This window comes from Lathamus discolor, chromosome 5 (assembly GCF_037157495.1).
Source record: "Lathamus discolor isolate bLatDis1 chromosome 5, bLatDis1.hap1, whole genome shotgun sequence".
Lineage (NCBI taxonomy): Eukaryota > Metazoa > Chordata > Aves > Psittaciformes > Psittacidae > Lathamus > Lathamus discolor.
In genome coordinates, this window is record NC_088888.1 from 74646415 (window position 1) to 74668952 (window position 22538).

Consider the following 22538-nt stretch of genomic DNA (forward strand, 5'->3'; position numbering starts at 1 on the left):
TTTGCTCAAAAGCTGTCTCTCAGCCCAGGTGAGTTTTCAGATCATGTAGCCACTCACTTGCAGGGACTTTACATAGACATATGCACCATTGCATTGAATAACCATGCTGTAAATCTCAGAACCTGAGCTGCGGCAAAGCCTGTGTGTCTTATTCCACACCCGACTATTCAGGGGCAGAGCCAACAGTCCTCAAAGTCCAAGTGCTTGTGCTTAATGAGATTTTCTGCTTAGATTTTTCTGCCTTTTTCCTTCTCAAGGAGGACTCAGTGGGAAGCTCCTCAAGCCTTACATGTTCCAACCTCTGCCCTAGCATTTGCGAAACAAAAATTAATGGATAATTTCTCAGCATGGCTCACCAATTATTTAATGCAGTGGTAATCATTTTTTTTCTGTATCATTCTAACCACAATAATGTAATTCATTGAGCAGAAATGACTATTTTTCAGCATTGCCCGTTTGTAGTTCTGTTTACCCATGGCTGTGAATCTCACACTTCGGATACTAGTTCTCCTATTCTGTCACTGTCCTCTGATGCTTCTGGTGTGTCCTTCTGCTGAAATGCTTCCCTGAATGGTAAAATAAAATCTGCTTGTCCAGGGGACAGGCTAGGAAATGTGGCATCAATATACTTTTGAAAGGTTTGTCTTGTTGCTTGTATTTCATTTTCCAGGATGTCCTTCCATTCTGTCACCTTCTCCAGTTCTTCTGTGAGAGTCTTTACCTGTTCTTCTGCTGCTTTCAGCATAACCGTAACTTTTTCCAGCTCACCAACCTGTAAAGTCTCTGCTTTTTCAGGCTGTTTTTCAGTCTCAGTCTCACTCTCTTTTTGTATGATACTCCGGACAATATGAATCTCGTGATCTTTTTCTTTTTTTAATTGCTCTATAGTCCTATGATATTGTTCCTCAGCTAACCTAATTTCTTCTTTGAGTTGTTCTAAGCACTTTCTATTTAAAAAAGAAAATGAAGAAAATATTTGTTGGGAACATATGTTACTAAAGATTATTGAAAAAAACGATTTAAGTCTATTTAGGTTGTTGTAAAAACCTCTCTTATTCAACTATAAATATACGTGAAATCAGATCTTGATCTAGGACATCTGAAATAAAATAGGGTAGAAGAAGGCTACTGATGACACAGAGAAAGGCAGCTGCAGAAGATTCTATTTCTGTGTGTGTCACATCTAGCAATAATTTCATGATGCTTGCTTCCAAATGAAAAATATAAAGGATCAGTATTTCACTCTTCATTCAGGACTCTCTCTGAGTGAGAGAGACACCTGAATTTTTTCTTTGAGAATTAAGAGAATTAAGTACACATTGATTTTCAAATAGACTTTGACAATTCTGCCCCCAGGTTAAAATGCTGCCTTGATGTCAAATCTAACAACTGATTTCTAGACTACAGACTCATCCATAATTTTGTTTAAATATTACTGAGAACATATTTGTGCCAGCATGTCAGTATAACTGTCATGGCCTAAACCCAGTCAGCCACACAGTTTCTACACACAGAGAGTGTCCTTCCGGGTAACTCCCAGTTACCTCCCTGGGCATGACGTGCTGTGGTATGGAATACCTCTTTGGCTAGTTGGGTCAGGTGTCCTGTCCCTGCTTCCTCCCGGCTTTCCCTCCTCCCCGGTAGAGCATGAGACTCACAAAGTCCTTGGCCAGACCAAACATTTGATCACTAACTAAAAACACTGGTACTATCAGCACCCTTTCCAGGCCGAAAGTCAAAAACACAGCACTGCACCAGCTACCAAGGAGGAGAAAAAATGACTGCTACTGCTGAACCCAGGACAATATATTATGTAGTTAAAACATTATGGGTGCTATTCACCAGAGCTGGCTCAGGGATACACAAAAAATGGTGCATCAGGCATCCATAAAGGTTACTGAGCCAAATACTTTGATGTAGAGAAAACAATTTCTGCCCTCTCTTTGTGCTCTCTCCACTTTGCTGGAGATATTTTCGCAGAATTCTGCTAACATGAGAAGTTAAAGAGACCAGTTAAGTTTATGTGGAATGTCATTTATCTTTGGCAGAAAGGGCATGTTTTAATAGTGAAAACAAAGAAATAATGGATCAAAACTTCAATGTGACTGTTCAGAAAATGAAAAAAAATCTTACAAAGGAACACACCTGAACTGATCTTTTCATTGTGATAGTGATATTTTGTTGTCTATGTTGTCAAAAAATGAAATGTATTCTACTCTCAAGGGAGAGGGGTGTGCTATTATTTTGACATCAAAGCTATTTAATTCACAATGTTTAATCTATACAGGTAGAATCTCCTGTGCCCTGCAGATCTGAGTTTTGCATAGATATCATCAATGGCACAATAGGCCCCAAGATCTTTACTTCTGATGACTCTAAATCAGCTACAAAACCCAAAGCTTTTGGATCCTTGGCTGGCTTTGTGATACTTGCTTTTAGGAACAAAATATGTTTATTTTTTACTTGGTGCATCCGTGAGAGAGAGTGAGCCTGCAACTCTTGCTGGTCACTTGTCATTTCCAAATAGTTTTTTTTCTGAAGGGTCTATTGATCTTTTCTGAGAAGACCTGCATCTGAGCAATGCTGATGCAATTACAATCATTTTCTTTAGCACAGCATTTTTTGCCAGCCAAGTCAGAGGAAACACTAAGAGCACCTGTGCAGAATGGTTGCTTCCTGAAAGGCTGCCTCCCTCTCCTGTTTTCTGGCTTTGGCTACAGCTCGCATCTTGTCCTGGGCACACTCTATGAGGATCCTCTGAAGTCTGTGAGACATGTGTTGCTCTGCAGCTTCTGCCTCTCTCTTCTGGTGTTCTTCCATGTACCGCTGCATCTCTGCCTTTGCCTTCCTCACCTCTTCCTTAAGCAAAGTTAAAACTAGATGTAAGTAGTGACAACAGCTTTTTGCTCAGTTGTCTTTAAACAATCCCCAGCAACGCCCAGCAGAACAGACTTCAGAAACGTATTATGGAGCAATTACAGTGACTTATTGTAACATCATTTCACATCTACATCACCCATGTTCTGTACATAAGGCAGAAAAAGTTCCCTGATGTATTTTCTTCACAGGCTCACATGCCTACAGGAAGCCTGACTAAAACCATTTGACCATGAATGGTGGTGGCCATACCAGTACTGCTGCAAAAAAAAAAAAAAAAAAAACAACATTCCTGAGGCTATCAGCTAAAAGCAATTGTCTTTGGCCTCCCCTATAGGTAAAAACCCCACTTCAGTCACTCAGTGATATGCTTTGTTAGCTGCCACTATCTGTTTGCTTAGACAGGAGTTGAGTAAATTTTCTGCCATTGTCTCGGCAAGCTAACTGCTAGTGAGCATTTAGCTCACTGTTAATACACCTCTTAAAATGAACTCCAAGAAACAAATCCCACCAAATCTCAAACATCTCACAATTACTTAGTTATATCTGCCTCTTCTTTTGTTTCAGCTGTAGTATTCTGTATCTGCTCCCTTGTCCTCAGTCACTGGAGCCCATGTTGCCAGAACAAATGTTACATGTTCAAATCCTGAGCACTCAGGTCTGTGAAGATCTGCAATAGACTATAGTAATAGTCTAACACAAATAGCCTGAAAAGATCTATAATAGCAAGTAACTGAATGGTTAATCACAAGGAACTAAGCTTCTGGCAACTAATGTTGCCAGATGCTTTGACAGCAAAAGACAGAGCTCCCTTCGAAAACAACTCCATAAAACGGAATGAACTCTACCAGAAACTTAAGACCACTGTAAACCTCCCTGCTTTTCCTCTTATGATGCCAAGCACATTGCTTTGACTGCCTGCAGTATAAACAGACAGCTATTTAGAAACTTGTATAAAATAAAACTCCAAAGCAAAACACTTCAGCAATTCTCTGTGCGCCTTTCATCTGCCGGTGGGAGGCTGCAAGACTAAGGATGACAAGCGTTAGACGGACTGTGTAATGCCTGACTGAGGAGTGTTTGGATGCTCTAGCAGCAAAAAGCCCTTGTCGTGGTTTAAACCCAACCACAAACCTCGTTTACTCACTCCCTCCCCTTCTTGCCCTCCCCCTGCTCCTGGAGGGACGGAGAGGAGAATCAAAAAGAATGCAACTCCCACGGGTTGAGATAAGAACAGTTTAGTAACTAAGGTATAACACAAATCACTACTGCTACCACCAATAATAATAATGATAAAGGAAATAACAAGAGGAAAGAATACAACACCTCAACACCAGCCGACCGATAACTCGCCTCACTCCCCCCAGCCAAGCACCGACCGATACCTCCTCCAACCCTGCAGTCCCAACCCTTCCGGGTAACTCCCCGTTACATCCTGGGCATGACGTGCTGTGGTATGGAATACCTCTTTGGTCAGTTTGGGTCAGGTGTCCTGTCTCTGCTCCCTCCCAGCCTCCCCTCCTCCCTGGCAGAGCATGAGGCTCAGAAAGTCCTTGGCCACACCAAACATTCGAGCAGCAACTGAAAACATCGGCGCCATCACCACTGCTCCAAGGCCAAAAGATCAAAACACAGCACTGTACTAGCTCCGAAGAAGGAGAAAAATGACTGCTGCTGCTCAAAACCAGGACATTATCCACCCCTTATTCCATACCATTCACGTCATGCTCAGATACCACATCTTCAATATGCCATCACTCTTACATGTATATATACATCTACATACACACAGAGAAAAAGATCATTTCTTAGTGCATGGACCTATAAAGCTGCTGAGTCCATCTGGTCCATGATGTCAGGCTCCATCTCTTGTTACAGTCTCTCAGAGCAGGAGAGGCTGTGTGCAGTGTTCACACTCATGAATAACCTGGGCAATAGTGTCCATTGCTAAGTCCACCCCTCGATCATGAGTCCATCTCTATGTCGCATATCTGCCCTGATGGCCTGAAGTGCCATGGGCCCACCAGGCTCAAAATAATTCACTGTCCCCTTCAGCAGTTTCTGCAGCTTGTTGCTGGGGACTCCATAGAGCTGCCTTCCATTTCCGACGCTTCCAAAGCACTGGAGGGGCCCAGTGGACCAGATACTCGCTCATACTGTCCCACACACCCTGCCACTCATGACTGTCCAGCCTTGGGGAAGATCTCTTGGTCCTTCCATATTGTTGTCTAACCCCAGACAAGAAGCAAACCTGACTCTGCTTAACTTCTGAGATCAGACAAAATGGTCGTGGGTAGAACACACTGTGTGTGTGTGCCACCATGCTGATCCCCATCACAACCAGCAGGCAGGTTCCAAGGGTACCCAAAGGCCATTCGAACCCTTCAGAACTCTCAAACGATGCTGCTGTGCTTGTCCCTGGGGCTGGTGCAGCTGCTGTGCTTGCCGGCTCTCCCACCACCAGCTTCTCTCTTCCTGGGTGCAGCTCTTCCTCCTCTGCCTTGCTGGGAAACGCTGCCTGGGCTCCTGCGTCCTCCTGGGGCTCTGCGGGCGGCTGCCGGGGGACGCTCTCGGCCGCCACGAGGCTCGGCTCCTCCGCTGGGCTCGGCTCCTCCGCAGCCTCACGAAGACGGAGGCGAGGACAAGGGCCAGGACGGTGAAGAGCAGCGGGACGGCCGGGTACAAGTCCACGGCCACGTCCATCTCTCCCTGCTGCTGGAGCCCAACCGTATTACAAGCCATTGCCATAAAGTACAGTGAAACAAAAACCTTAGCCCAAGCCCCACACTTGATAAACACGAACACAGGGAATACCGGCTCTATGTAATGTACTACATTCTGAAGCGCTGAGAGCAAGAGAAACAACTTTGAGAGCCAATAAATCAGCACTGTGACGACTATTAATCTGATCATCTCCGTCGTTATCTCAACCCTTCGTGCCCCACCCATAAAGTACACTAAAACAAGAACCTTAGCCCAAGGCCCCCAGCCGATAAACACTGACACAGCAAATACTGGCCGTAAGTAAGGTACAACATGCTGAAACTCTGAGATCAAGAGCAGCAACTTTGAGAGCCAATAAATCAGCACTGTGATGAGTGACTATTAATCCAAAACAATGAATGCTTATCACAAATACGATTAGACACACTCTGGTCAGATCTGTCATTATTTCAACCGTTCGTGCCCCATGCTGGGTGCCAAAAAGAACTGTCGTGGTTTAAACCCAACCACAAACCTCGTTTACTCACTCCCTCCCCTTCTTGCCCTCCCCCTGCTCCTGGAGGGACGGAGAGGAGAATCAAAAAGAATGCAACTCCCACGGGTTGAGATAAGAACAGTTTAGTAACTAAGGTATAACACAAATCACTACTGCTACCACCAATAATAATAATGATAAAGGAAATAACAAGAGGAAAGAATACAACACCTCAACACCAGCCGACCGATAACTCGCCTCACTCCCCCCAGCCAAGCACCGACCGATACCTCCTCCAACCCTGCAGTCCCAACCCTTCCGGGTAACTCCCCGTTACATCCTGGGCATGACGTGCTGTGGTATGGAATACCTCTTTGGTCAGTTTGGGTCAGGTGTCCTGTCTCTGCTCCCTCCCAGCCTCCCCTCCTCCCTGGCAGAGCATGAGGCTCAGAAAGTCCTTGGCCACACCAAACATTCGAGCAGCAACTGAAAACATCGGCGCCATCACCACTGCTCCAAGGCCAAAAGATCAAAACACAGCACTGTACTAGCTCCGAAGAAGGAGAAAAATGACTGCTGCTGCTCAAAACCAGGACAGCCCTGTGAAGCAGCGCAGAAAGCAGGAAGGCTCAGATTCAGAAGGCAGTTGCCTTCCTTTCTCTGTATGTCTCTGAGCCTTTTCTCAGATATCCAAAAAGCCATATAAAACGTGCTAAACATACATAAAAGTTCAAGGCTACAGTTAGCATGCTTCATTTAGGAATATGCATATGCTGGCAGTTTTCCTTCCCCTCCACTCCATTCAGCAGGCTCAGCAAATCAACTAAACACCTTTGTAGCTTTGATGGACATGAAACTTGAGGACAGATTTAAAGTTAAGCCCCTATTTAACTGCCTCTAAGAAATGCACCAGATCAATTCAGTGGCTGGCTGAATCAAGGCCTGACAAGGAATTTTCACCAAAGTTCACAATCTTTATTCAATTAAAAAAAAAAGTGAAATGTGCTGAAAGTGAATTCAAAATCCAGTTAACTCAAGCTCACATCTCGTCTAGCACAAAGGCAGTCATCTGTGAGTCTGAGTACTTCTCCTGACACTGGAGTTCAAATCTCAGATGAATGGAGGTTCTGGTTATAGCAAGCATTTAAAAAAATATATATTTGTTTCACACAGAATTACATTCTTGGTTGTCAAACACATGCTTCTGTCCTGCTGGCTATTTCCATTGTAATAAAAACAAACTGGTTCGTACCCTTAATTTCTTTTCAAAGTTTTTTTGAAGGTCGTGTACAAATGCACTGTGTTTAACAGCTGCCTTGTTCAGGGATTTTTCCACTGCATCTTCCTTGAGTGTTTCAGCTTTTAAAACAAGTTATTATTTAAGAATAACTGCTGACATTCTATTAACAGCCTATTAAGAAGAAGCACAGGTTACATAAACAATAGTTCTCTATTTGCTATTTAAGAAATCACAGCAAGTTAAATTTAAAACCAGGCAGCAAAACCCACTGTAGCCCATTTGGCAATTTTATTGCAGTGATTCCTGTTCAAATGTGTCCTCACAATAGCACTGAGCTGCCACAGCTGTAAGCACGATACATATATCTAACGTACATGTCAATCTGACATAGCACTATGGGTAACAGCTTTAACAACAGATAACTTCTGTGTGCTTTAGAGGCCATTTTCAGACCAGATGTAAAATCTGTTACTAATTCAAAGTATGCTTTGTTGTGATCAGAAATGGAAGAAGTATGTGCACACAGAAATCTGTGAACAAAGGAGGAGCTGAAACTAATGACAGTTCTAAAGCAGTAACCCCAAAGTTCTTTGTTAACTGTCTTTATACCGTAGCAATTATTCCAAAGGATAATCATTATTGAAATGATGGGAGAATAATTTAATTTACCTGGGACCACATTTCAGCTTTCATTTTCTCAATGCACTCTTGTACCTCTGCCTCCTTCTTTTCATATTTTTCTTGTTCAACATGTGCACCAATCTCTGCACAGTCAACACAAGCTGATCATGCACAGCCAATGCAAGCTGATCATGCACAGCAGACAACCACAGTGCAGAACTCCATGCCTCTCTCCCCACCCCTTTGCTTGGCTCCACACCTGAATTAGAAGTCAAAAGGCTAAAAAACATGCACCCTCATCTCACATGAGGGTGAAACCACAATTATTGCTTGTGCAGTTCTGTAAATATAATAGGAAGGTGATGAACCCAACTCTTGCTTCCTAGACAGGGCTACAGAACAGGAGAGCATTGCAGATGTCCCTCCTGACTCCTTGTCCTGATGGCCCTCTGCACAGCACAAGCTGGTCACTCCTCAGCTTCCTTGGGAGTGATTCACCCATTTCTGTCTGTGTCTGAATGTTGCAGCAGCTTGGGGGATAGCCTTGCTTCCTTTAGATGCCATAGGTGAGTCAGTGCCTTCTCAGGCTCCCTGCGTCCTCAGAGTCCTCCAAGGCTTTCAGAGAGGTCTATTGCCCAAGATGTCCTCAGATTCCTTCATGCCATTCTTGGGGCACACAATAAATATCCTCAGGAAGATACAGCAGAATATTTCAGGGTTTTAGAGCGGACCAGGCACATACAAAGGAATGCTTCTGTCTCTATGGCTGCTGCATCTGGCCAGGGTCCAAGCAGCCCCAGCACTGCAGACACAGCTGATCCCTCCTAGAAAGGTAGGGCAAAGCAGCATGGTGGTGAGCCACATTGCTTCACAGGGCCAACACCAGGGGTGCTCCCCTTAGCAACATGGATGAAGTCTAAGTGAAGTGGAAGGGAAGTAGATAAAGATGCCTTTCTGCAATTCAAATATCCCATCCGCCCCAACAGTGGGATTTCAGAGCCTTCATCTTTCCTACTCAGTGCCAAGCCTGGGCATTGCTTTGGGTCCCATTCTCTGTGCTTGACAGGGCCAAAGAGTCACATCTTTCTGGGTTATTATAAAGGAAAACTAAAAAGGAGTAGAGCCACAGGAGATCCAGCTTTCACACAGCCAGTGGAGGATTAAATTTCCCTCCCTCTTTCACTCCAGTCTTCCTCCCCTCTCCACATGGGTGGGCAGAGTCCTCCCACAGAGCTCACATGAAGTACGTGGAAGACAGCAGCTGGATGGGACAAAGGGGTCTACTGATTCAAATCAACAAAACAGAAGTCCGACAGTGCAGAAAGCTTAGCAACAAGTATGTTGTGCTCTGAGTGCACAGCTTTCCCCCAGGACATTATATTAAGCAGTAAAAAGAAAATCATTTAAAGAGACTCTCTGGCCTTACCAATGTGTTTCACACTGCCTGTGTGTAATGCAGGGCTGAAGCTTCATGTTCTGAGCACATGTGGGGCACTCATCCCACTGCCCAGGCTCCAATTACACTGATAACCTCTTTGTATCATTTGAAATATAAACCAAGCACGCTGCTCTTCACAACGCACATTAATTTAAATGCACAAGATTATTTCTACATAACTTTACTGATCAGAAACCTCTCTGACAATTAGGCATAGCATATAAAGATACTTCAGATTCTTGCTACATCCTCAAAAGTATGAAAGCTACCACAATTTCCTTTATTATTGAGGTTATGATTGTGACATGTGAACAAAAACATCAAACCTCAAGAGAATCTACAGAGCCTCAATTTAAGGTCAGCAGCTGAATCAGGTAAAAGAAGGTAGGATTCAGGATAAAATATCTCAGCTGTGTCCTGTGCTGCGCTGTGGTCAAGGATAAGGGAATGACCTTTGCATATGTTAAGTCAAACATAGTTCTTTCCGAACTACTTGAGGCTTAGAAAACATTTGCTAACAGTCTTAGAGCTAATACTCTTTTGGACTCCACTATGCCCAAGTCGAACACCGTCATGCACCACAGGACAACTGACCCTGAATATACTAGGCTTATTAAGATTCAGAAGGTAAGCACAGCTCATTGTTACGGAGACATGAACACCTTCATGCCTGTCAAGAACAGATGGATACAACAGCTCTTGGAGTTTTCCTAAATCTCAGATTGCAAGGAACAGATTTCAGAAGTAAACTCACCCAGTATATCATGATGAGTGTAATACCATGTTATGAAAGGCTTATACTCCCGAATCCGATCAAAAGTAGCACTGGAAGGTGGTGGTGGTACTACTTTTGAACATGCAGCACAACACATGAAGATCAGGACTTCTAATCATTGTGGCATTCTGGTGTTTTCCTGTAATACAGTCGCTACAATGTCAGAACTCTATTCCTGATACATCTCTCACTTGCAGGCAAAACACTTAACGGTTGCTACAGAAAACATGCAAGCTGGTGAAGAAAGAAAAATCACTGACCATTACTTTTTACCGAGTTGGCTGAAACATTTGCCCTCCAGTTAGGATTCACACATGCTGACAGCTCGGTAACATGCTGCAGGCAGATGATGAGGGAGGGTTTTGTGAAGTAACCCTTTCCAGCCTGAATGCAGCTCCCTGCAGAGCAATGGTTATCAGGCAGGGCTGGCTTTGCTCACAAAGCACTAACTTTCTTGGTAATAGTTGAGCAGTGTCACAGCAGGCTTTGCCTTTTCAGTGTCTTGTTTATATTTGTTTCATTATTGCTGAATGCCAACAATTCCTATTCAAACCATGTAAGCTAAGATTTTAGGAGCAACATAATAGCTGGTGCTTCAGGTATTTGAATCATAGAATTCTGTTGCTGTTCTTGGTAAAGATGAGAAAGCCAGCACATATAGTAAAGAATTAGCAAAATCCTGGCAGAGCCGCTGCCTGGGAAGTCATTTTGACTCTCAGTTCCTGTCAAGCCACCTATCACCCACTGCTGATATTCTTACTATATTGAAGACGAAATTGAGAAAAGCCAAACAAAAGAAATTGCCACTGTTTGTGTCTCCTCCAGGTGTATAAGGAGTTGTGCTTTCAGAGCTGAACCAACAAATTTTGCTACCAATGGAGCTCTGTTCGGGTGTTTTTTTTCCCCTTTAATCCAATACACAGTTTTTATGATATAAATCAGTTACTTACAACAGCAAATGCCAGTATTGATACTATAACACACATTAATTACATTCTTCTCTGTGTTTGCACTATCTCCTTTTTATATGTAATTTTTGTAGCATTAAGAGAGTTACCTGTGCAGCACCTGCCACAAAAACTAGAGAATCTCCTTAATAATAGGGACAAATTTAAATACTGTTCCTTCAGCCTGAGCAGTTCTAAATTAACCTGGTTAACAGGACTTGACTCCAGTCAGTAGATACAAGGCCCCATCTTAGCTTTTCTATGAAGTGCCACTGGCACACACATCGCCTCGACCCTGCCCAGGTCAATCCCAGCCTTTATCTTTCACAACCCCCTGACTTCCTTTTCCTCAGATCCTTCCAGATCCATATTCACTTCACAATTCAAAATTTTGAGAGCCATTACTCCCAAATATGTGAAAATAAGAGACTGGGTTTTCTCACTTCTAATCATCTGCAGGTATAAGGATCAAAGTTTGTATTTTAAAAGCCTGCAGAAAACCAGGTTAACATGCTTACTGCAGCACTGGGTTTGGAGTTGTTTTAATTCATGCAAACATACCAAACGTGTGCATTTTAATGAAAAGAGCTAAAATCCTGCATGACCCTTTTGAAAAAAAAAGATGGATTCTAGATATCACATTCTATCGAATGAAACATAATCCACAGGATATGCACAGCATGTGACAGTTCTGAATATTTGATCAATTCTATGATTCACTTGGAAATTCCTTCACCAATCGAAAGGCAAGTGGTTTCCTCACCTGCGAGCTTTCAGACTTGCCCGGGACCTTGTTGCTGTGTTTTTTTCTCTTTGTAAGGAAGAGTATATTATCATCCAAGGAATACTTTGGTCAGTATTTTACAAATTCCTTTATTAAATATAACCCTCCAATGACTGCTTTATCAGATCTTTCTTGCCTTAAAATTATTTTACTTGAACTGTTACCTGTCAACTTTCAAAACATCAAGAGATCAACTTTTTCTTTTCACACACAATGCATTACACTTCTATTTAAAAATTAAGACAAACCCCTGTTTTCACTCAATCAAAGCAAAGAGAGAAATGAGCTGAACTATCGTGCATTTCTAAGGCATTTACTAGTCTTGACTGCATGTCTGAGGTAATTTCATGTCTTCTGACAGGCTGTGGAGTTTGCAGACAACAATTCTTAAAGTCACTTTTATGTTCACATGTATCTCAACTGCAATTCATTCGTACAGGTACGGCGTTTTACAAAGGAGCGTATACTGGATTGAACAGCAAGAAAGACATTTATCCATTATTTGAAGGGACAGAGAAAAAAAAATAGTAGTTGCCTGGCAAAGTTCTGTTATTGATTTGCTGATTTCCTTCCTTACGTTCTCAGTCCCACTTGGAAGTCTTCCTCCTCATATACCTGGATCCGTCACTGTCGACTGCTTCATAAAGGTCCTTTTTATTCTCTATTGTTGCATGCAAATAACCAAGGTAGGCCACACAGAGGGTAATTGCTATGAGCCCAAATGCCATCACAGGCTTGTTCTGACAAGAAAAAAAAAATTATTTATCTGTCTTTAGTCAAAACATTCCTTTGTTCAACACAAACATTCTTCTGTCTTGGCTAAGAAAGTGAACAGTAAACGGCTGTGATATCTGCAAGCATTATCATTGCTTTCTAGCAGACTGATCCAAATGACTTTGATAAGAAGCAAGAAGGGAGACTCAATTTTCTTGACAGCAAAAGGAATTCCCTTTGAAAAAGAAGCCTCTCTGGAGACAGAACATGGCATTGTCCAGTGCTGTGTCTTTTGCTGGTCACAAAGGCTGCTTCAGCATGAATGAACAGGCCAAAACCTATCACTAAAGGTAACTAAATGTAAACTTCTGACAGAATTCATCTGAACATGCTACTGAGACAAGCAACTTGGTTTAGTGGAAGGTGTCCCTGCCCATGGCAGGAAGGGTTGGAACCAGATGATCTTTAAAATCCCTTCCAACCCAAACCAGTCTGTGATTCTGTGTAAAAACACAGAATGTATTATCACAGAATCTGCTTCTATTAAATACATAAAATTTCATCCAGTCTTGCTGGGTTCCACAAGTGCAAATAAAACCTGAATATCCTCAACTTAATTATAAAAGCAACAAAAATAAAAAATATTGAAAAGGTACCAAAAATCCACCCCCCACCCCCCCCCGAAAGCCTGCACTTTTGTTTTGTTCCCTTTTAAACATTAAAGAGGACTCCTGTTACTTAACCTGTCAAATTACATGGGTAATATGTCTGTAGACAGTCTTTCTGTTAGTAACTTGGCTAGGTATAAAAGGATTAGACAATATAGCAGTGAAATAAAAGCTGGAATAAACAATGTAGTGTTCTGGGCTTGTAACAATCAGAGTGAAATAAAGTAAAAAATATTTTTAGCTACATTACTGAGTGCTTTGCATAACAACAGATGGTTATATAATGCACAAAGAATAACAATGACAACTTTACAGCAACCGTGTCTCTCCAAGCCTGTTCAGTTTTCCTCAGAATGAGCCTCTTACAGGTTTAATGAAAAGCTCTGGGTTCACAGCTCGGAAGAGCATAGTTGTTTGAACACTTCTCAATCCTGGTTTTCTCTCTTTGGGTGTTTCGCTTGCATTTGGAGAGTTGGTGGAAGACATTTTAATTAATGTTGAATACTTCCTAAAAGCAGAGTAAAAAGTAGATGTTATTATTCTAAAAAACCCTGAACTACATTCACCAAGTTCACACTCAGAATTATAGAATCATAGAATAGTTAGGGTTGGAAAGGGCCTCAAGACCATTTAGTTCCAACCGCCCTGCCATGGACAGGGACACCTCACACTAAACCATCCCACCCAAGGCTTCATCCAACCTGGCCTTGAACACTGCCAGGGATGGAGCACTCACAACCTCCCTGGGAATGCATTCTTACAGCATGAATTTTACTTTGTATATACGTATTAACGATTGCCTTTGGTGTTACTAACATTCCCAGCTTAAGCACACTGACTTTGAACTTTGATATCCTGATAATTGGAGGTTTTGCTTGCCTTTGCCTAATGCTTTAGTTACCCACAGATCATGTAGCACTAGCCAAAAAAGACAAAGCCAGCAAACACTCTTCCTTTCTTCTTTAAACTTTACCTGTGACAGGACAGCCCACACCCCCCTGCAGTGCAGTCACTCCACCCCCCCCACCCCCGCCAGCAGCAGTACGACTCAGGTCTCACTTTTACACACAAGGCCCTCTGCAAGATGCCACCTGAGCGAAGGTGAACGAAACACAGGCCTGGCTAACCCCGCTTACCGAAGCGTAGAGAAGAAACGGCGCTACGGACCCCCTGCCCCGTACCTCACACAAGCAGAGCACAGCCGGGGACCCACGGCCAGGCCCCGGGCACTGCAGGAAGGTCAGGGCAGCGCGGTGGTCGGCTAAACGCGACTACACGGGCATAGGGGACTGTCAGGCACACCGCCAGCACACACGCGAACCCCAGCCGCCCAGCAGCTCGGCCGAGCTCCGAACATGCACCAACAGCGAGGGTAAGGGCAGAAACCTCCCCCAGGGCGACTCAGGGGGCTTTATGCCGCGGACGAAGGGGCGAATTTCTTAGAAGAAAACGCCGGCTGGGCCGCCGGGGACACAAACAGAAGACCAGGCCACAGCCATGCTCCGCACGGCCCCTCAGGAGGCGGAGGGTGGCGGAGGTCTCCCCGCGGACAGCGTACGCTACCCCACACGTCCCCCACACCACAACTCACCTCCGCCGGGGCCTCCCGGAGGGCGGGAGAACGGCACACCGCCCTGCGCCTGCGCGCTTGTGCCTCCCCTCTGCGCTCCGCCCCGCCCGTCCCCTCAGGCGGCTGACCGGGGCGGAGGCGGGGGGAGTGCGTTCTCCTCAGTTTACCTTGTTGAGGAGCGGTGCCCAGGGTAAACCCGGGGTCGGGGCACGGTCGGAAGGATTGTGGAATCACAGAATAACCTAGGTTGGGAAAGATCTTTAAGATAAGTCCAACCATTACGTCAGGACTGCCGAGACCAACACTAAACCATGCCATTGAGGGCCTCATCTACGCGGTTTGTGGACACTTCCGAGGACGGTGATTCCAGCGCTGCCCTGGGCAGCCCTTTCCAATGCCTGACCACCCTCTCTGTGAAGACACTTTTCCTGATATCCAATCTAAACCTCCCCTGGTGCAGCTTGAGGCCGTTACCTCTTGTCTTATCACCTGTTACTTGGGAGAAGAGACTGACCCCGGCCTTGCTTACAGCTTCCTTTCAGGTAGTTGTAGAGAGTGAGAAGGTGTCTCAGCCTCCTGTTCTCCAAGCTCAAGCACCTGGAAGCTCATGGTTATGTAAACGCCACTTTGCGTCTGTGTTTTGTTTTGTATTGATTCTAATGAGTAAAATCTATTACCTGGAGTCCAGAGGAAATGAAGCCCATGCAATAACATCTGCCTGCTCCTGGCTCCCTGTCTGTCTCTGCCTACTTCGATGCCATCAGGCAATTCCAGATGCCCTAGAAAGAAGAGTATAAATTTAAATTTTTGAAAAATCCCATACCTGGAGGGTAGGGAGAGACGCAGAGCAGTGCTCCTCTAGGTAACAGGCAGGCAGAACTGAGATGTGTTGGACAGTATCACAGCAATGCAGCTGCAGCCAGCTGGTGGATTCATACATATGTAGTTCTGGACTCACCAACTGCAGCTCATGCTTCTTCGTATCTGGATGGTGTGTGAAGGGACTTTGGTGAAGCATCTGATTATTGCAGCCGTGGAGGCAGCGGAGGACAAACAGAAATGTAGAGGTATTTTCTGTGTGTAAATATCACGAGGTGAGAAAAATAGGGAAGTAAGTTTTAGTGTCAAGAGAGGACTGAGTGGTATGTCTGGGGTTTCTGTCAACATTTTGATTCACAACATACCATCTGTTAATCTGGTAGCTGTTGTTTTGGCAGCATATGCCACAGCTGATTTTGTTTGGAAACCTTTGAGTAGAAAGTCACTTCGTGAGTGAAGGTTGCTGTTCTGGTTTGTTTTCGTGTTTGTGTAATTGAAAGAAGGCAAGACAAGGCTTTTGCATGAGCTTTGGTTTTTGGTAAGTTAGCTTAGTTTTCTTGAGGGAACTGTGAGTTTTTACAGTACTGTAGATGTTCTGTGTACAGTTCCCAAGTAATTGACATATTGTATATGGGAATACAAAACATTTTCATGACTACAGTGAGAAGTGTGCTCACTAGCACATGCGCCTCCTTCCCAGCAGCTGTCATTAACTGACCCCATTCATGTAGCTAAAATTTCTGACCCAAAGTCAGCCATGGTCATGGCACTGTTTCCCAGGTCATGGTAGGATGAGTTTTATGCCAGAACACATTTGCCTGATAGTCATGGCAAGGATTGTCAGGTTGCTGCTAGTTCTCTAGCATTTCCCATCTTTCTTACGAGAGGTAAGCCTCAGGCATCATTGATGGGGGAAGAAATCACACACACTACAAAGAACATTACTGTCTGGAGAAAAAATGTTCTCCATATGAAGAGTTGCAGGATAAGGCTTTATGCATAGAAAAAGAAGCAGAGAGGGATGTAGAAGCAGGGCTGGATTCAAATGTGAATTCTGGTACTTGGTATACATTGAGCAGGTTCCAGCTAACCATATAACTTCCAAGAAAAGCTTGGACTGCTTGGTGTTTCTAGTTGTGCTTTATGACTGTGGGAAAGTGTCTTATTTTATCTTTAATGTGAATATTATGTTGCTGTCATCTGACGCAACAGGATGTTGAAATCCTCCATCAGTCAAGGTTTATAAAGTAGTCAGGCATCTTTTTACAGAAGAGACTCTATAAAAGGGTAGAATTGTAAACATGTGTGGTATTTCTGAGTCACCTGTCCTCTTAATATCTGAGTACCTCTCCTGAAAAGTAACCATGCAAAAAAATCCCCTCCTTTTACAAACCTGAGGTTGTTACTGAGATTTGGTTTCCTTTTAAAGAAATTCCTTTGGGATTCTGCATTTGGTATTGTGCTGTATGCATTCATGGCCATTCAGAACTTCTTAGTAGTTTCCGCTTCTCTTGAGGCTCACATCCCCTTATTGTTTGAGCTGCAGAAGAGCCTCCATTGGGGACCGAGGAAGTCTGATGCTGTGTTCTACAGGTGTCTTTAGCATGTGATAGCCTGATGCGACTGAGGAGCAGCAGCATACCGCTGCATCTAGCCAATTCACCTCACAGCTCCTCCTTATCTCAAATACTGCACAAGAGCAGAGCTTCACATTGTTTTTAAAATACACACAGAATGCCTCAAGCTACCGGTAAGCATATCCCTATGTTAGAGAGACAGTTACAGAGCTGTTGTGAACAGAAGAAATAGGCTTTGCATCAACACTGGGACTTCAGCACTGCTTTGACGTGTAGTGAGACGGGCAGTTTCCGTTATGTGGTTGTTAGGGTTTTCATACATGAATCACAGAGTCACAGAATGGGTTGGGTTGGAAGAGACATTAAAGCTCATCTAGTTCCAACCTCGCTGCCATGGGCAGGGACACCTCACACTAGACCAGGTTGCTCAAAGCCCCATCCAGCCTGGCCTTGAACACTGCCAGGGATGGGGCAGCCACAGCTTCTCTGGGCAACCCATGCCAACATCTCACCAGCCTCACAATAAAGAACTTCTTCACAGTATTTAGTTTAAATCCACCCCCTGCCAGTTTAAAGCCCTTGTCCTATCACTGCATGCCCTTGTACACTGTGAATTTCACGACATTTTAGTTAGATTTGACAGTTGGGAATTTTTCGTCCTGAACAAGTCTGGGGGAGAAGGGAAATTAAAAATTGGGAAGTACTTCCTGCACCTTACTCATAGCTAATGGGAAGAGTACTGAGGCATGTGAAACAGTACTGCCATATTTAGGACATAATTGCAGAAGAAGAAACAAACATCTCTAGCTAGACAGAGGTGGCACTGAGAGATTTTGGTGGTGGTGTTGCTCAGCTCAAGTCAGTCTCAAGAGCCCTTACGATGCTTTGCAGCTGCTGTTGCTCATTTGTATCATTCCCATTGAAAGGAAGCAGAGCATTCAGACAGCAGCATGTAGTGGCTGGGACCCTACTACTGACAGTTTTAAGGCAATTATCATTTTAAAAATGAAAATCTGTTAGAGTGAATATTCTGTGTTTCGTAACATTGTGTGTATGCCTTCTGTAGCACTTGTTAGCTGCCTGTGCCTGTGAAAGACAAACAAATCACCCAGCCATGCCTTGCAGCAAAGATTAGAGCAATTGTTATTCTTCAAATACTGATACAGCTTACAAATCTTTTTTAACTGAATTCATAATGGGAGGAAAAAGGCACTTTGCTTGGTTCTACTTTCATTAGTGGGTGGGCAAATTGTTTCTGACTGGGAACAGAATAATATCAAACCCCAAAGCATCCCTCCTGGAAAGAAAAAGCTAGTTTCTATTAAAAATGAAGAGCAGAGAAACACGTGCAACACTGAATTTGCTCACTACAACAATACACAACCTCTAAGGCACCTTGGAGTTGGGTTTAAAGACCAACTTGAACTAATCTAAGACTGCACCTCCAAAAATGAGGGGGTAGGGGGAGACCTGTTTTCACTTGTGGACCTTGCATGAGGACTCAGAATTGCTCACCCTTGGCATATACCAGTTTTGCTCCCTGGTCCAGCTGAAAACTAACATTGCTAGAAAATTGAAAAGAACAAAGTTTATGTTTTCAGTTGGCTGGGTGAGGCAGTCTGATGTAAGCAGGGTAGTACAGTTGGAAGTGGGGGCACAGACCACAACTAACCTCTGCCTACAGTACTGGATTTTTCAATCAGCTTAAGCTGTGGTAAGTTAAAATCCTTCAGCTAGCACCCTGTCTGATCTAGCACACTTCAGAACTCAGGCAGGGAATACAGCTGCTGGGAGGACTCTGGAGGGTAGGAATTTCACAGGAGATTTAACTCTGTAGTAAGGGACTCTGATGGCGTAATCTTGAGGTCTTCAGATTCTCTACACCTCACAGTCATCTTTCAATGTATAAATACCACCACGTAATGAAATACACTGGAGAGTGGCAGTGTCTAACGTTTATATACTAGATACAGTAGGGATATAACTGTGGGTGTCATAAAGATGTTTAAACAGCTTTGATATTTAAGTGATTGGATTGTAAACATGCAGTTCCAATTATTAAAAAATGAGCTGTTGGGACTTCTTTGTTTTCTGTCTCTGAAGGACAGTTACAATTGCACAGGTGCCTTTAATGCCGTAATAAAGTTTAGATCTGAAGTTAAATTTTAGCTTTCCCAGTACTACAGGTCATCACAATATTTCTACAGTGATTTTGGCCTTTGAATTCCTGATGTGAACTGAATGTCATTCAGCTAACTGTGGCTGTTGTCAGGCATTCAGCAGCAGTGCTGGGAGGAAGGTGCCTGCCTGATAGCTCCCTCCGTCAGGCAGCTGGAAGTCTCTGTGGTCTCTGCAGTCCAGCTCCAACTCTGATACCTTCACTCACCCTCTGGAGGCATCAACTTCTCTGGGGACAGTACCAAGGTCCTATTTCAGGCAGAAGAGTTAGGCTGTGTGATACCCTCCTCTCCATAAAACTACTGAAGATTTGCATATAATTCCCAGCTAAAAACCACAGTAAGTTTAAGCTAAATAAAGTATACTGTGAATGAATTGTACCATGAAAAATCCGTTTGAGGCAAGGAGTTCAGTCTTTCTGCTTTTTTGGTAACATCACTCAGTGGTATAGCCACATCTCAGGTGAAAATGACTGCAAAATGTTGATGGTTGGTAGGATGCACAAGGCAGGACAGCAAACCTGGTGGGTGTTAATGCTCTTAATTATATGATTTCAGAATGTTACAGTCATTCCATACAGTGTTTTCTAGTTTTTCACATGGAAAATGTTCTTCTGAAAAAACACGTAGAAGCCACACTATGAAGGGGTGCTAAGGGTCAAGAAGCATTTCATAAAGACCCTTCTTGCTGCTTTGATATTGCAGTAAAGTTAGTATCAAAGGGAGAGCATAAGTTGGATGAGATGAAAATTAGTAATGAAGCAGCATCTGAAATAGGGAGCTAGCCAGATCTTCCAGGTCATTCCTGTAAGAATGGTATGTGAAAGGCAGGCTCTTTGCAGGGCATCTTCTGCATGTCTTCATGCAAGGTTGACATGGTCAAGTGACTTCTTGACTTGCAAGTGCACAGGCTACACGTGTCTCATACAGGGTCACTGATCATTAAGTTCTGTACTGTGAGGGTGATGAGGCAATGGAACAAGTTGTCCAGAGAAGTTGTGGCTGCCCCATCCCTGGCAGTGTCCAAGGCAAGGTTGTGTGCAGCTTTGAGCAACGTGATCTAGTGGAAGGTGTCTCTGCCCATGGCAGACAGGTTGGAACTAGATGATCTTGAAGTTCCCTTCCAACCTAAACCATTCTAGGATTCTGTGATTCTGTGATCACTGCCCACTGCTTTGGATGCCACAACACGTGTCTTCAGGTTGTGCTGTCACTAACATGAAAGCACAAAGGGTGCAGCATTAGACCTAATGCCAGTGAGTGTTCAAAAGATACAAAGTCTGTGACTTTAAACAAATGCTGTAGTTTCCTCATATATTTCTGGTGATACAAGACACCTTATGGTTCTAGTTTGAACAGTGTGCCAGGAGAGATGAGATCAGGTTTCACTCATTTAGTTTGTATTACCTAGGAGACTAGCAGTTTCCATTTTCAAGGCTTAAAGCAGTAACTCCCTTTCTTGGAAATGAGTCATTGATTGTTAATGCCACTAGAAGGCTTTGATCTGGATGTAATCATTCAGTGAAGCACAGGTAAGTTAGAGTTTCTTGTTATAAAATATAGTTTTACTAAATGAGAAGTTGTTTTTCTAATGTCAAAGAGGCTTTAGAATAGCCTCATGAAATGTCCCATCAACTACCATAAACCTTAATCGTCTTTTCATTGCACTATTGCAATGCTTTATAACTAATAAGGAGTCACAAACTGTAAATGTGGCCAGTGACAGTCAGTTGTTCAAGTGTAAATCTTCTGACTTTGTCAATTCATTTTTTTTTATGAGCTGACTAAAATGTTATGATGGTAGCCTGAATGGAGCAGTAATACTTCTTAATGTTGAAAGTAATTTGCTGCAGACGGAGCATGGGAGAGATGGGTGATTGGTTTGGCGCAGAGGTGATGAGAAATTCAGTAGCAGTTGTGTAGTCAAAATACAGACATCATGACTTAAAAAAAACCAACAAAGTAATTTTGGCTACTTCTGAGTTTGTTTTTTTGTTTGTTTTTAATTACACAGTTTACCAAAGCAACAAAGCAAACTGTGTCTGCCCTCTCTCAAAACCCATTCATTGCTGTGGAGGAGCGACCACAGCAATTAGCAGCTGGCAAAGCATCACATTCAGCAGCAGCTGGTTTATTAAGTGGTGTTTGTGGTTTCGCTAAATACAAAACAAGACGGGATTTTGCCACCACTGGCTATAAAAAAGAATGCCAAGTGTGCTTAAGGATATGAAGCCTACTGAAGATGTAGTTTATAAGTGATATTTTCAGATAAATGAATGCTTGGCATCTAAGATCCCAAAGCCCAGAAAGGAAGGAGATTTATCACAAGCCACTGCAGAAGTCTATGGGAAAGTCAGGTGTAAAACCCAAACAAGCAAGCTCTGGTCTAGTGCTAAATGACCAGCTAAACCCTCTGCCATCTAGGTTTTTTTCTTTGCCTTCCTGTTGGCAAATAAATACCTAAGCTGATGTTTTTACACACCACATGTATATTTTAAGCACTATTGAATTGTCTGTGGAATTCTACTTTTAATATCATCATACCCATTTATCTTCCAGTGTACCAAACAGCTTATTTCTTGCTCCAAGGAACTGGAAGATAGTAATAGGCATGAAACAGTGAGAAGTTATAATCAGTAAGCTAAGGAAGAGGAAAGCAAGGGACAGGGCTATGAGATACCATGGGTCTTTTCTTGGCTCTGCCTCTGATGTGCTGAGTGATGCTGGATAAAGCACATCACCCCTCCAGTGGACATCTCCTCCTCCACAGCACATGTTCTCTCTGTCTAGATTGTTGATGTTTTGAGGAGAGAACTCAATTTCTTATTACACATTAACAAAGGGTTCAAACTAAACAGGGGAAGTTTTGATTGGATACACGGAAGAAGTTCTTTACTGTAAGGGTGGTAAGGCACTGGCATTGGTTGCCCAGGGAAGTTGTGAATGCTCCATCCGTGGGGGTGTTCAAGGCCATGTTGGACAGAGCCTTGGGTGACATGGTTTAGTGGGAGGTGTCCCTGCCCATGGCAGGGGGGTTGGAACTAGATGATCTTAAGGTCCTTTCCAACCCTAGCTATTCTATGATTCTATGAAGTGTCTATAGGTCACTTTTCATCGAGCTGTAAATCTAAC

The 22538-nt window shown here is 43.4% G+C and overlaps 2 protein-coding genes across 4 annotated transcripts; both read right to left on the bottom strand.

Moving 5' to 3' along the window:
• Window positions 1–359: 359 nt before the first annotated feature.
• C5H6orf163 (chromosome 5 C6orf163 homolog) lies at window positions 360–10738 on the bottom strand. The gene is given in 6 exon segments (XM_065682606.1): window positions 360–515; window positions 518–947; window positions 2657–2859; window positions 7329–7438; window positions 7988–8080; window positions 10130–10738. Coding segments are annotated over 6 exon segments (1110 nt in total). The 5' UTR covers window positions 10248–10738.
• A 1207-nt stretch (window positions 10739–11945) lies between these two features.
• SMIM8 (small integral membrane protein 8) lies at window positions 11946–14973 on the bottom strand. 3 transcript variants are annotated; one of them, XM_065681289.1, is made up of 3 exons: window positions 14855–14973; window positions 13630–13771; window positions 11946–12621 (listed from the first exon to the last, which is right to left on the bottom strand). In XM_065681289.1, the coding sequence occupies exons 2-3, from the start codon at window positions 13747–13749 to the stop codon at window positions 12463–12465; spliced, it is 279 nt and encodes a 92-aa protein (XP_065537361.1). In that variant the 5' UTR covers window positions 13750–13771; window positions 14855–14973; the 3' UTR covers window positions 11946–12462. The 3 variants fall into 3 exon arrangements, with proteins under 3 accessions (XP_065537361.1, XP_065537363.1, XP_065537362.1); XM_065681291.1 differs by lacking the exon at window positions 14855–14973 and adding an exon at window positions 14400–14841; XM_065681290.1 differs by lacking the exon at window positions 14855–14973 and adding an exon at window positions 14445–14840.
• Window positions 14974–22538: the final 7565 nt, after the last annotated feature.

Bases quoted from the DNA above. Each gene is read 5' to 3' on its own strand.
- SMIM8 (XM_065681289.1), bottom strand. From the start codon at position 13,749: ATGTCTTCCACCAACTCTCCAAATGCAAGCGAAACACCCAAAGAGAGA. The intron at 12,622-13,629 runs GTAAGAGGCTCA...TTTTCTTGTCAG, and splicing joins CAGAGCTTTTCATTAAACCT to AACAAGCCTGTGATGGCATT.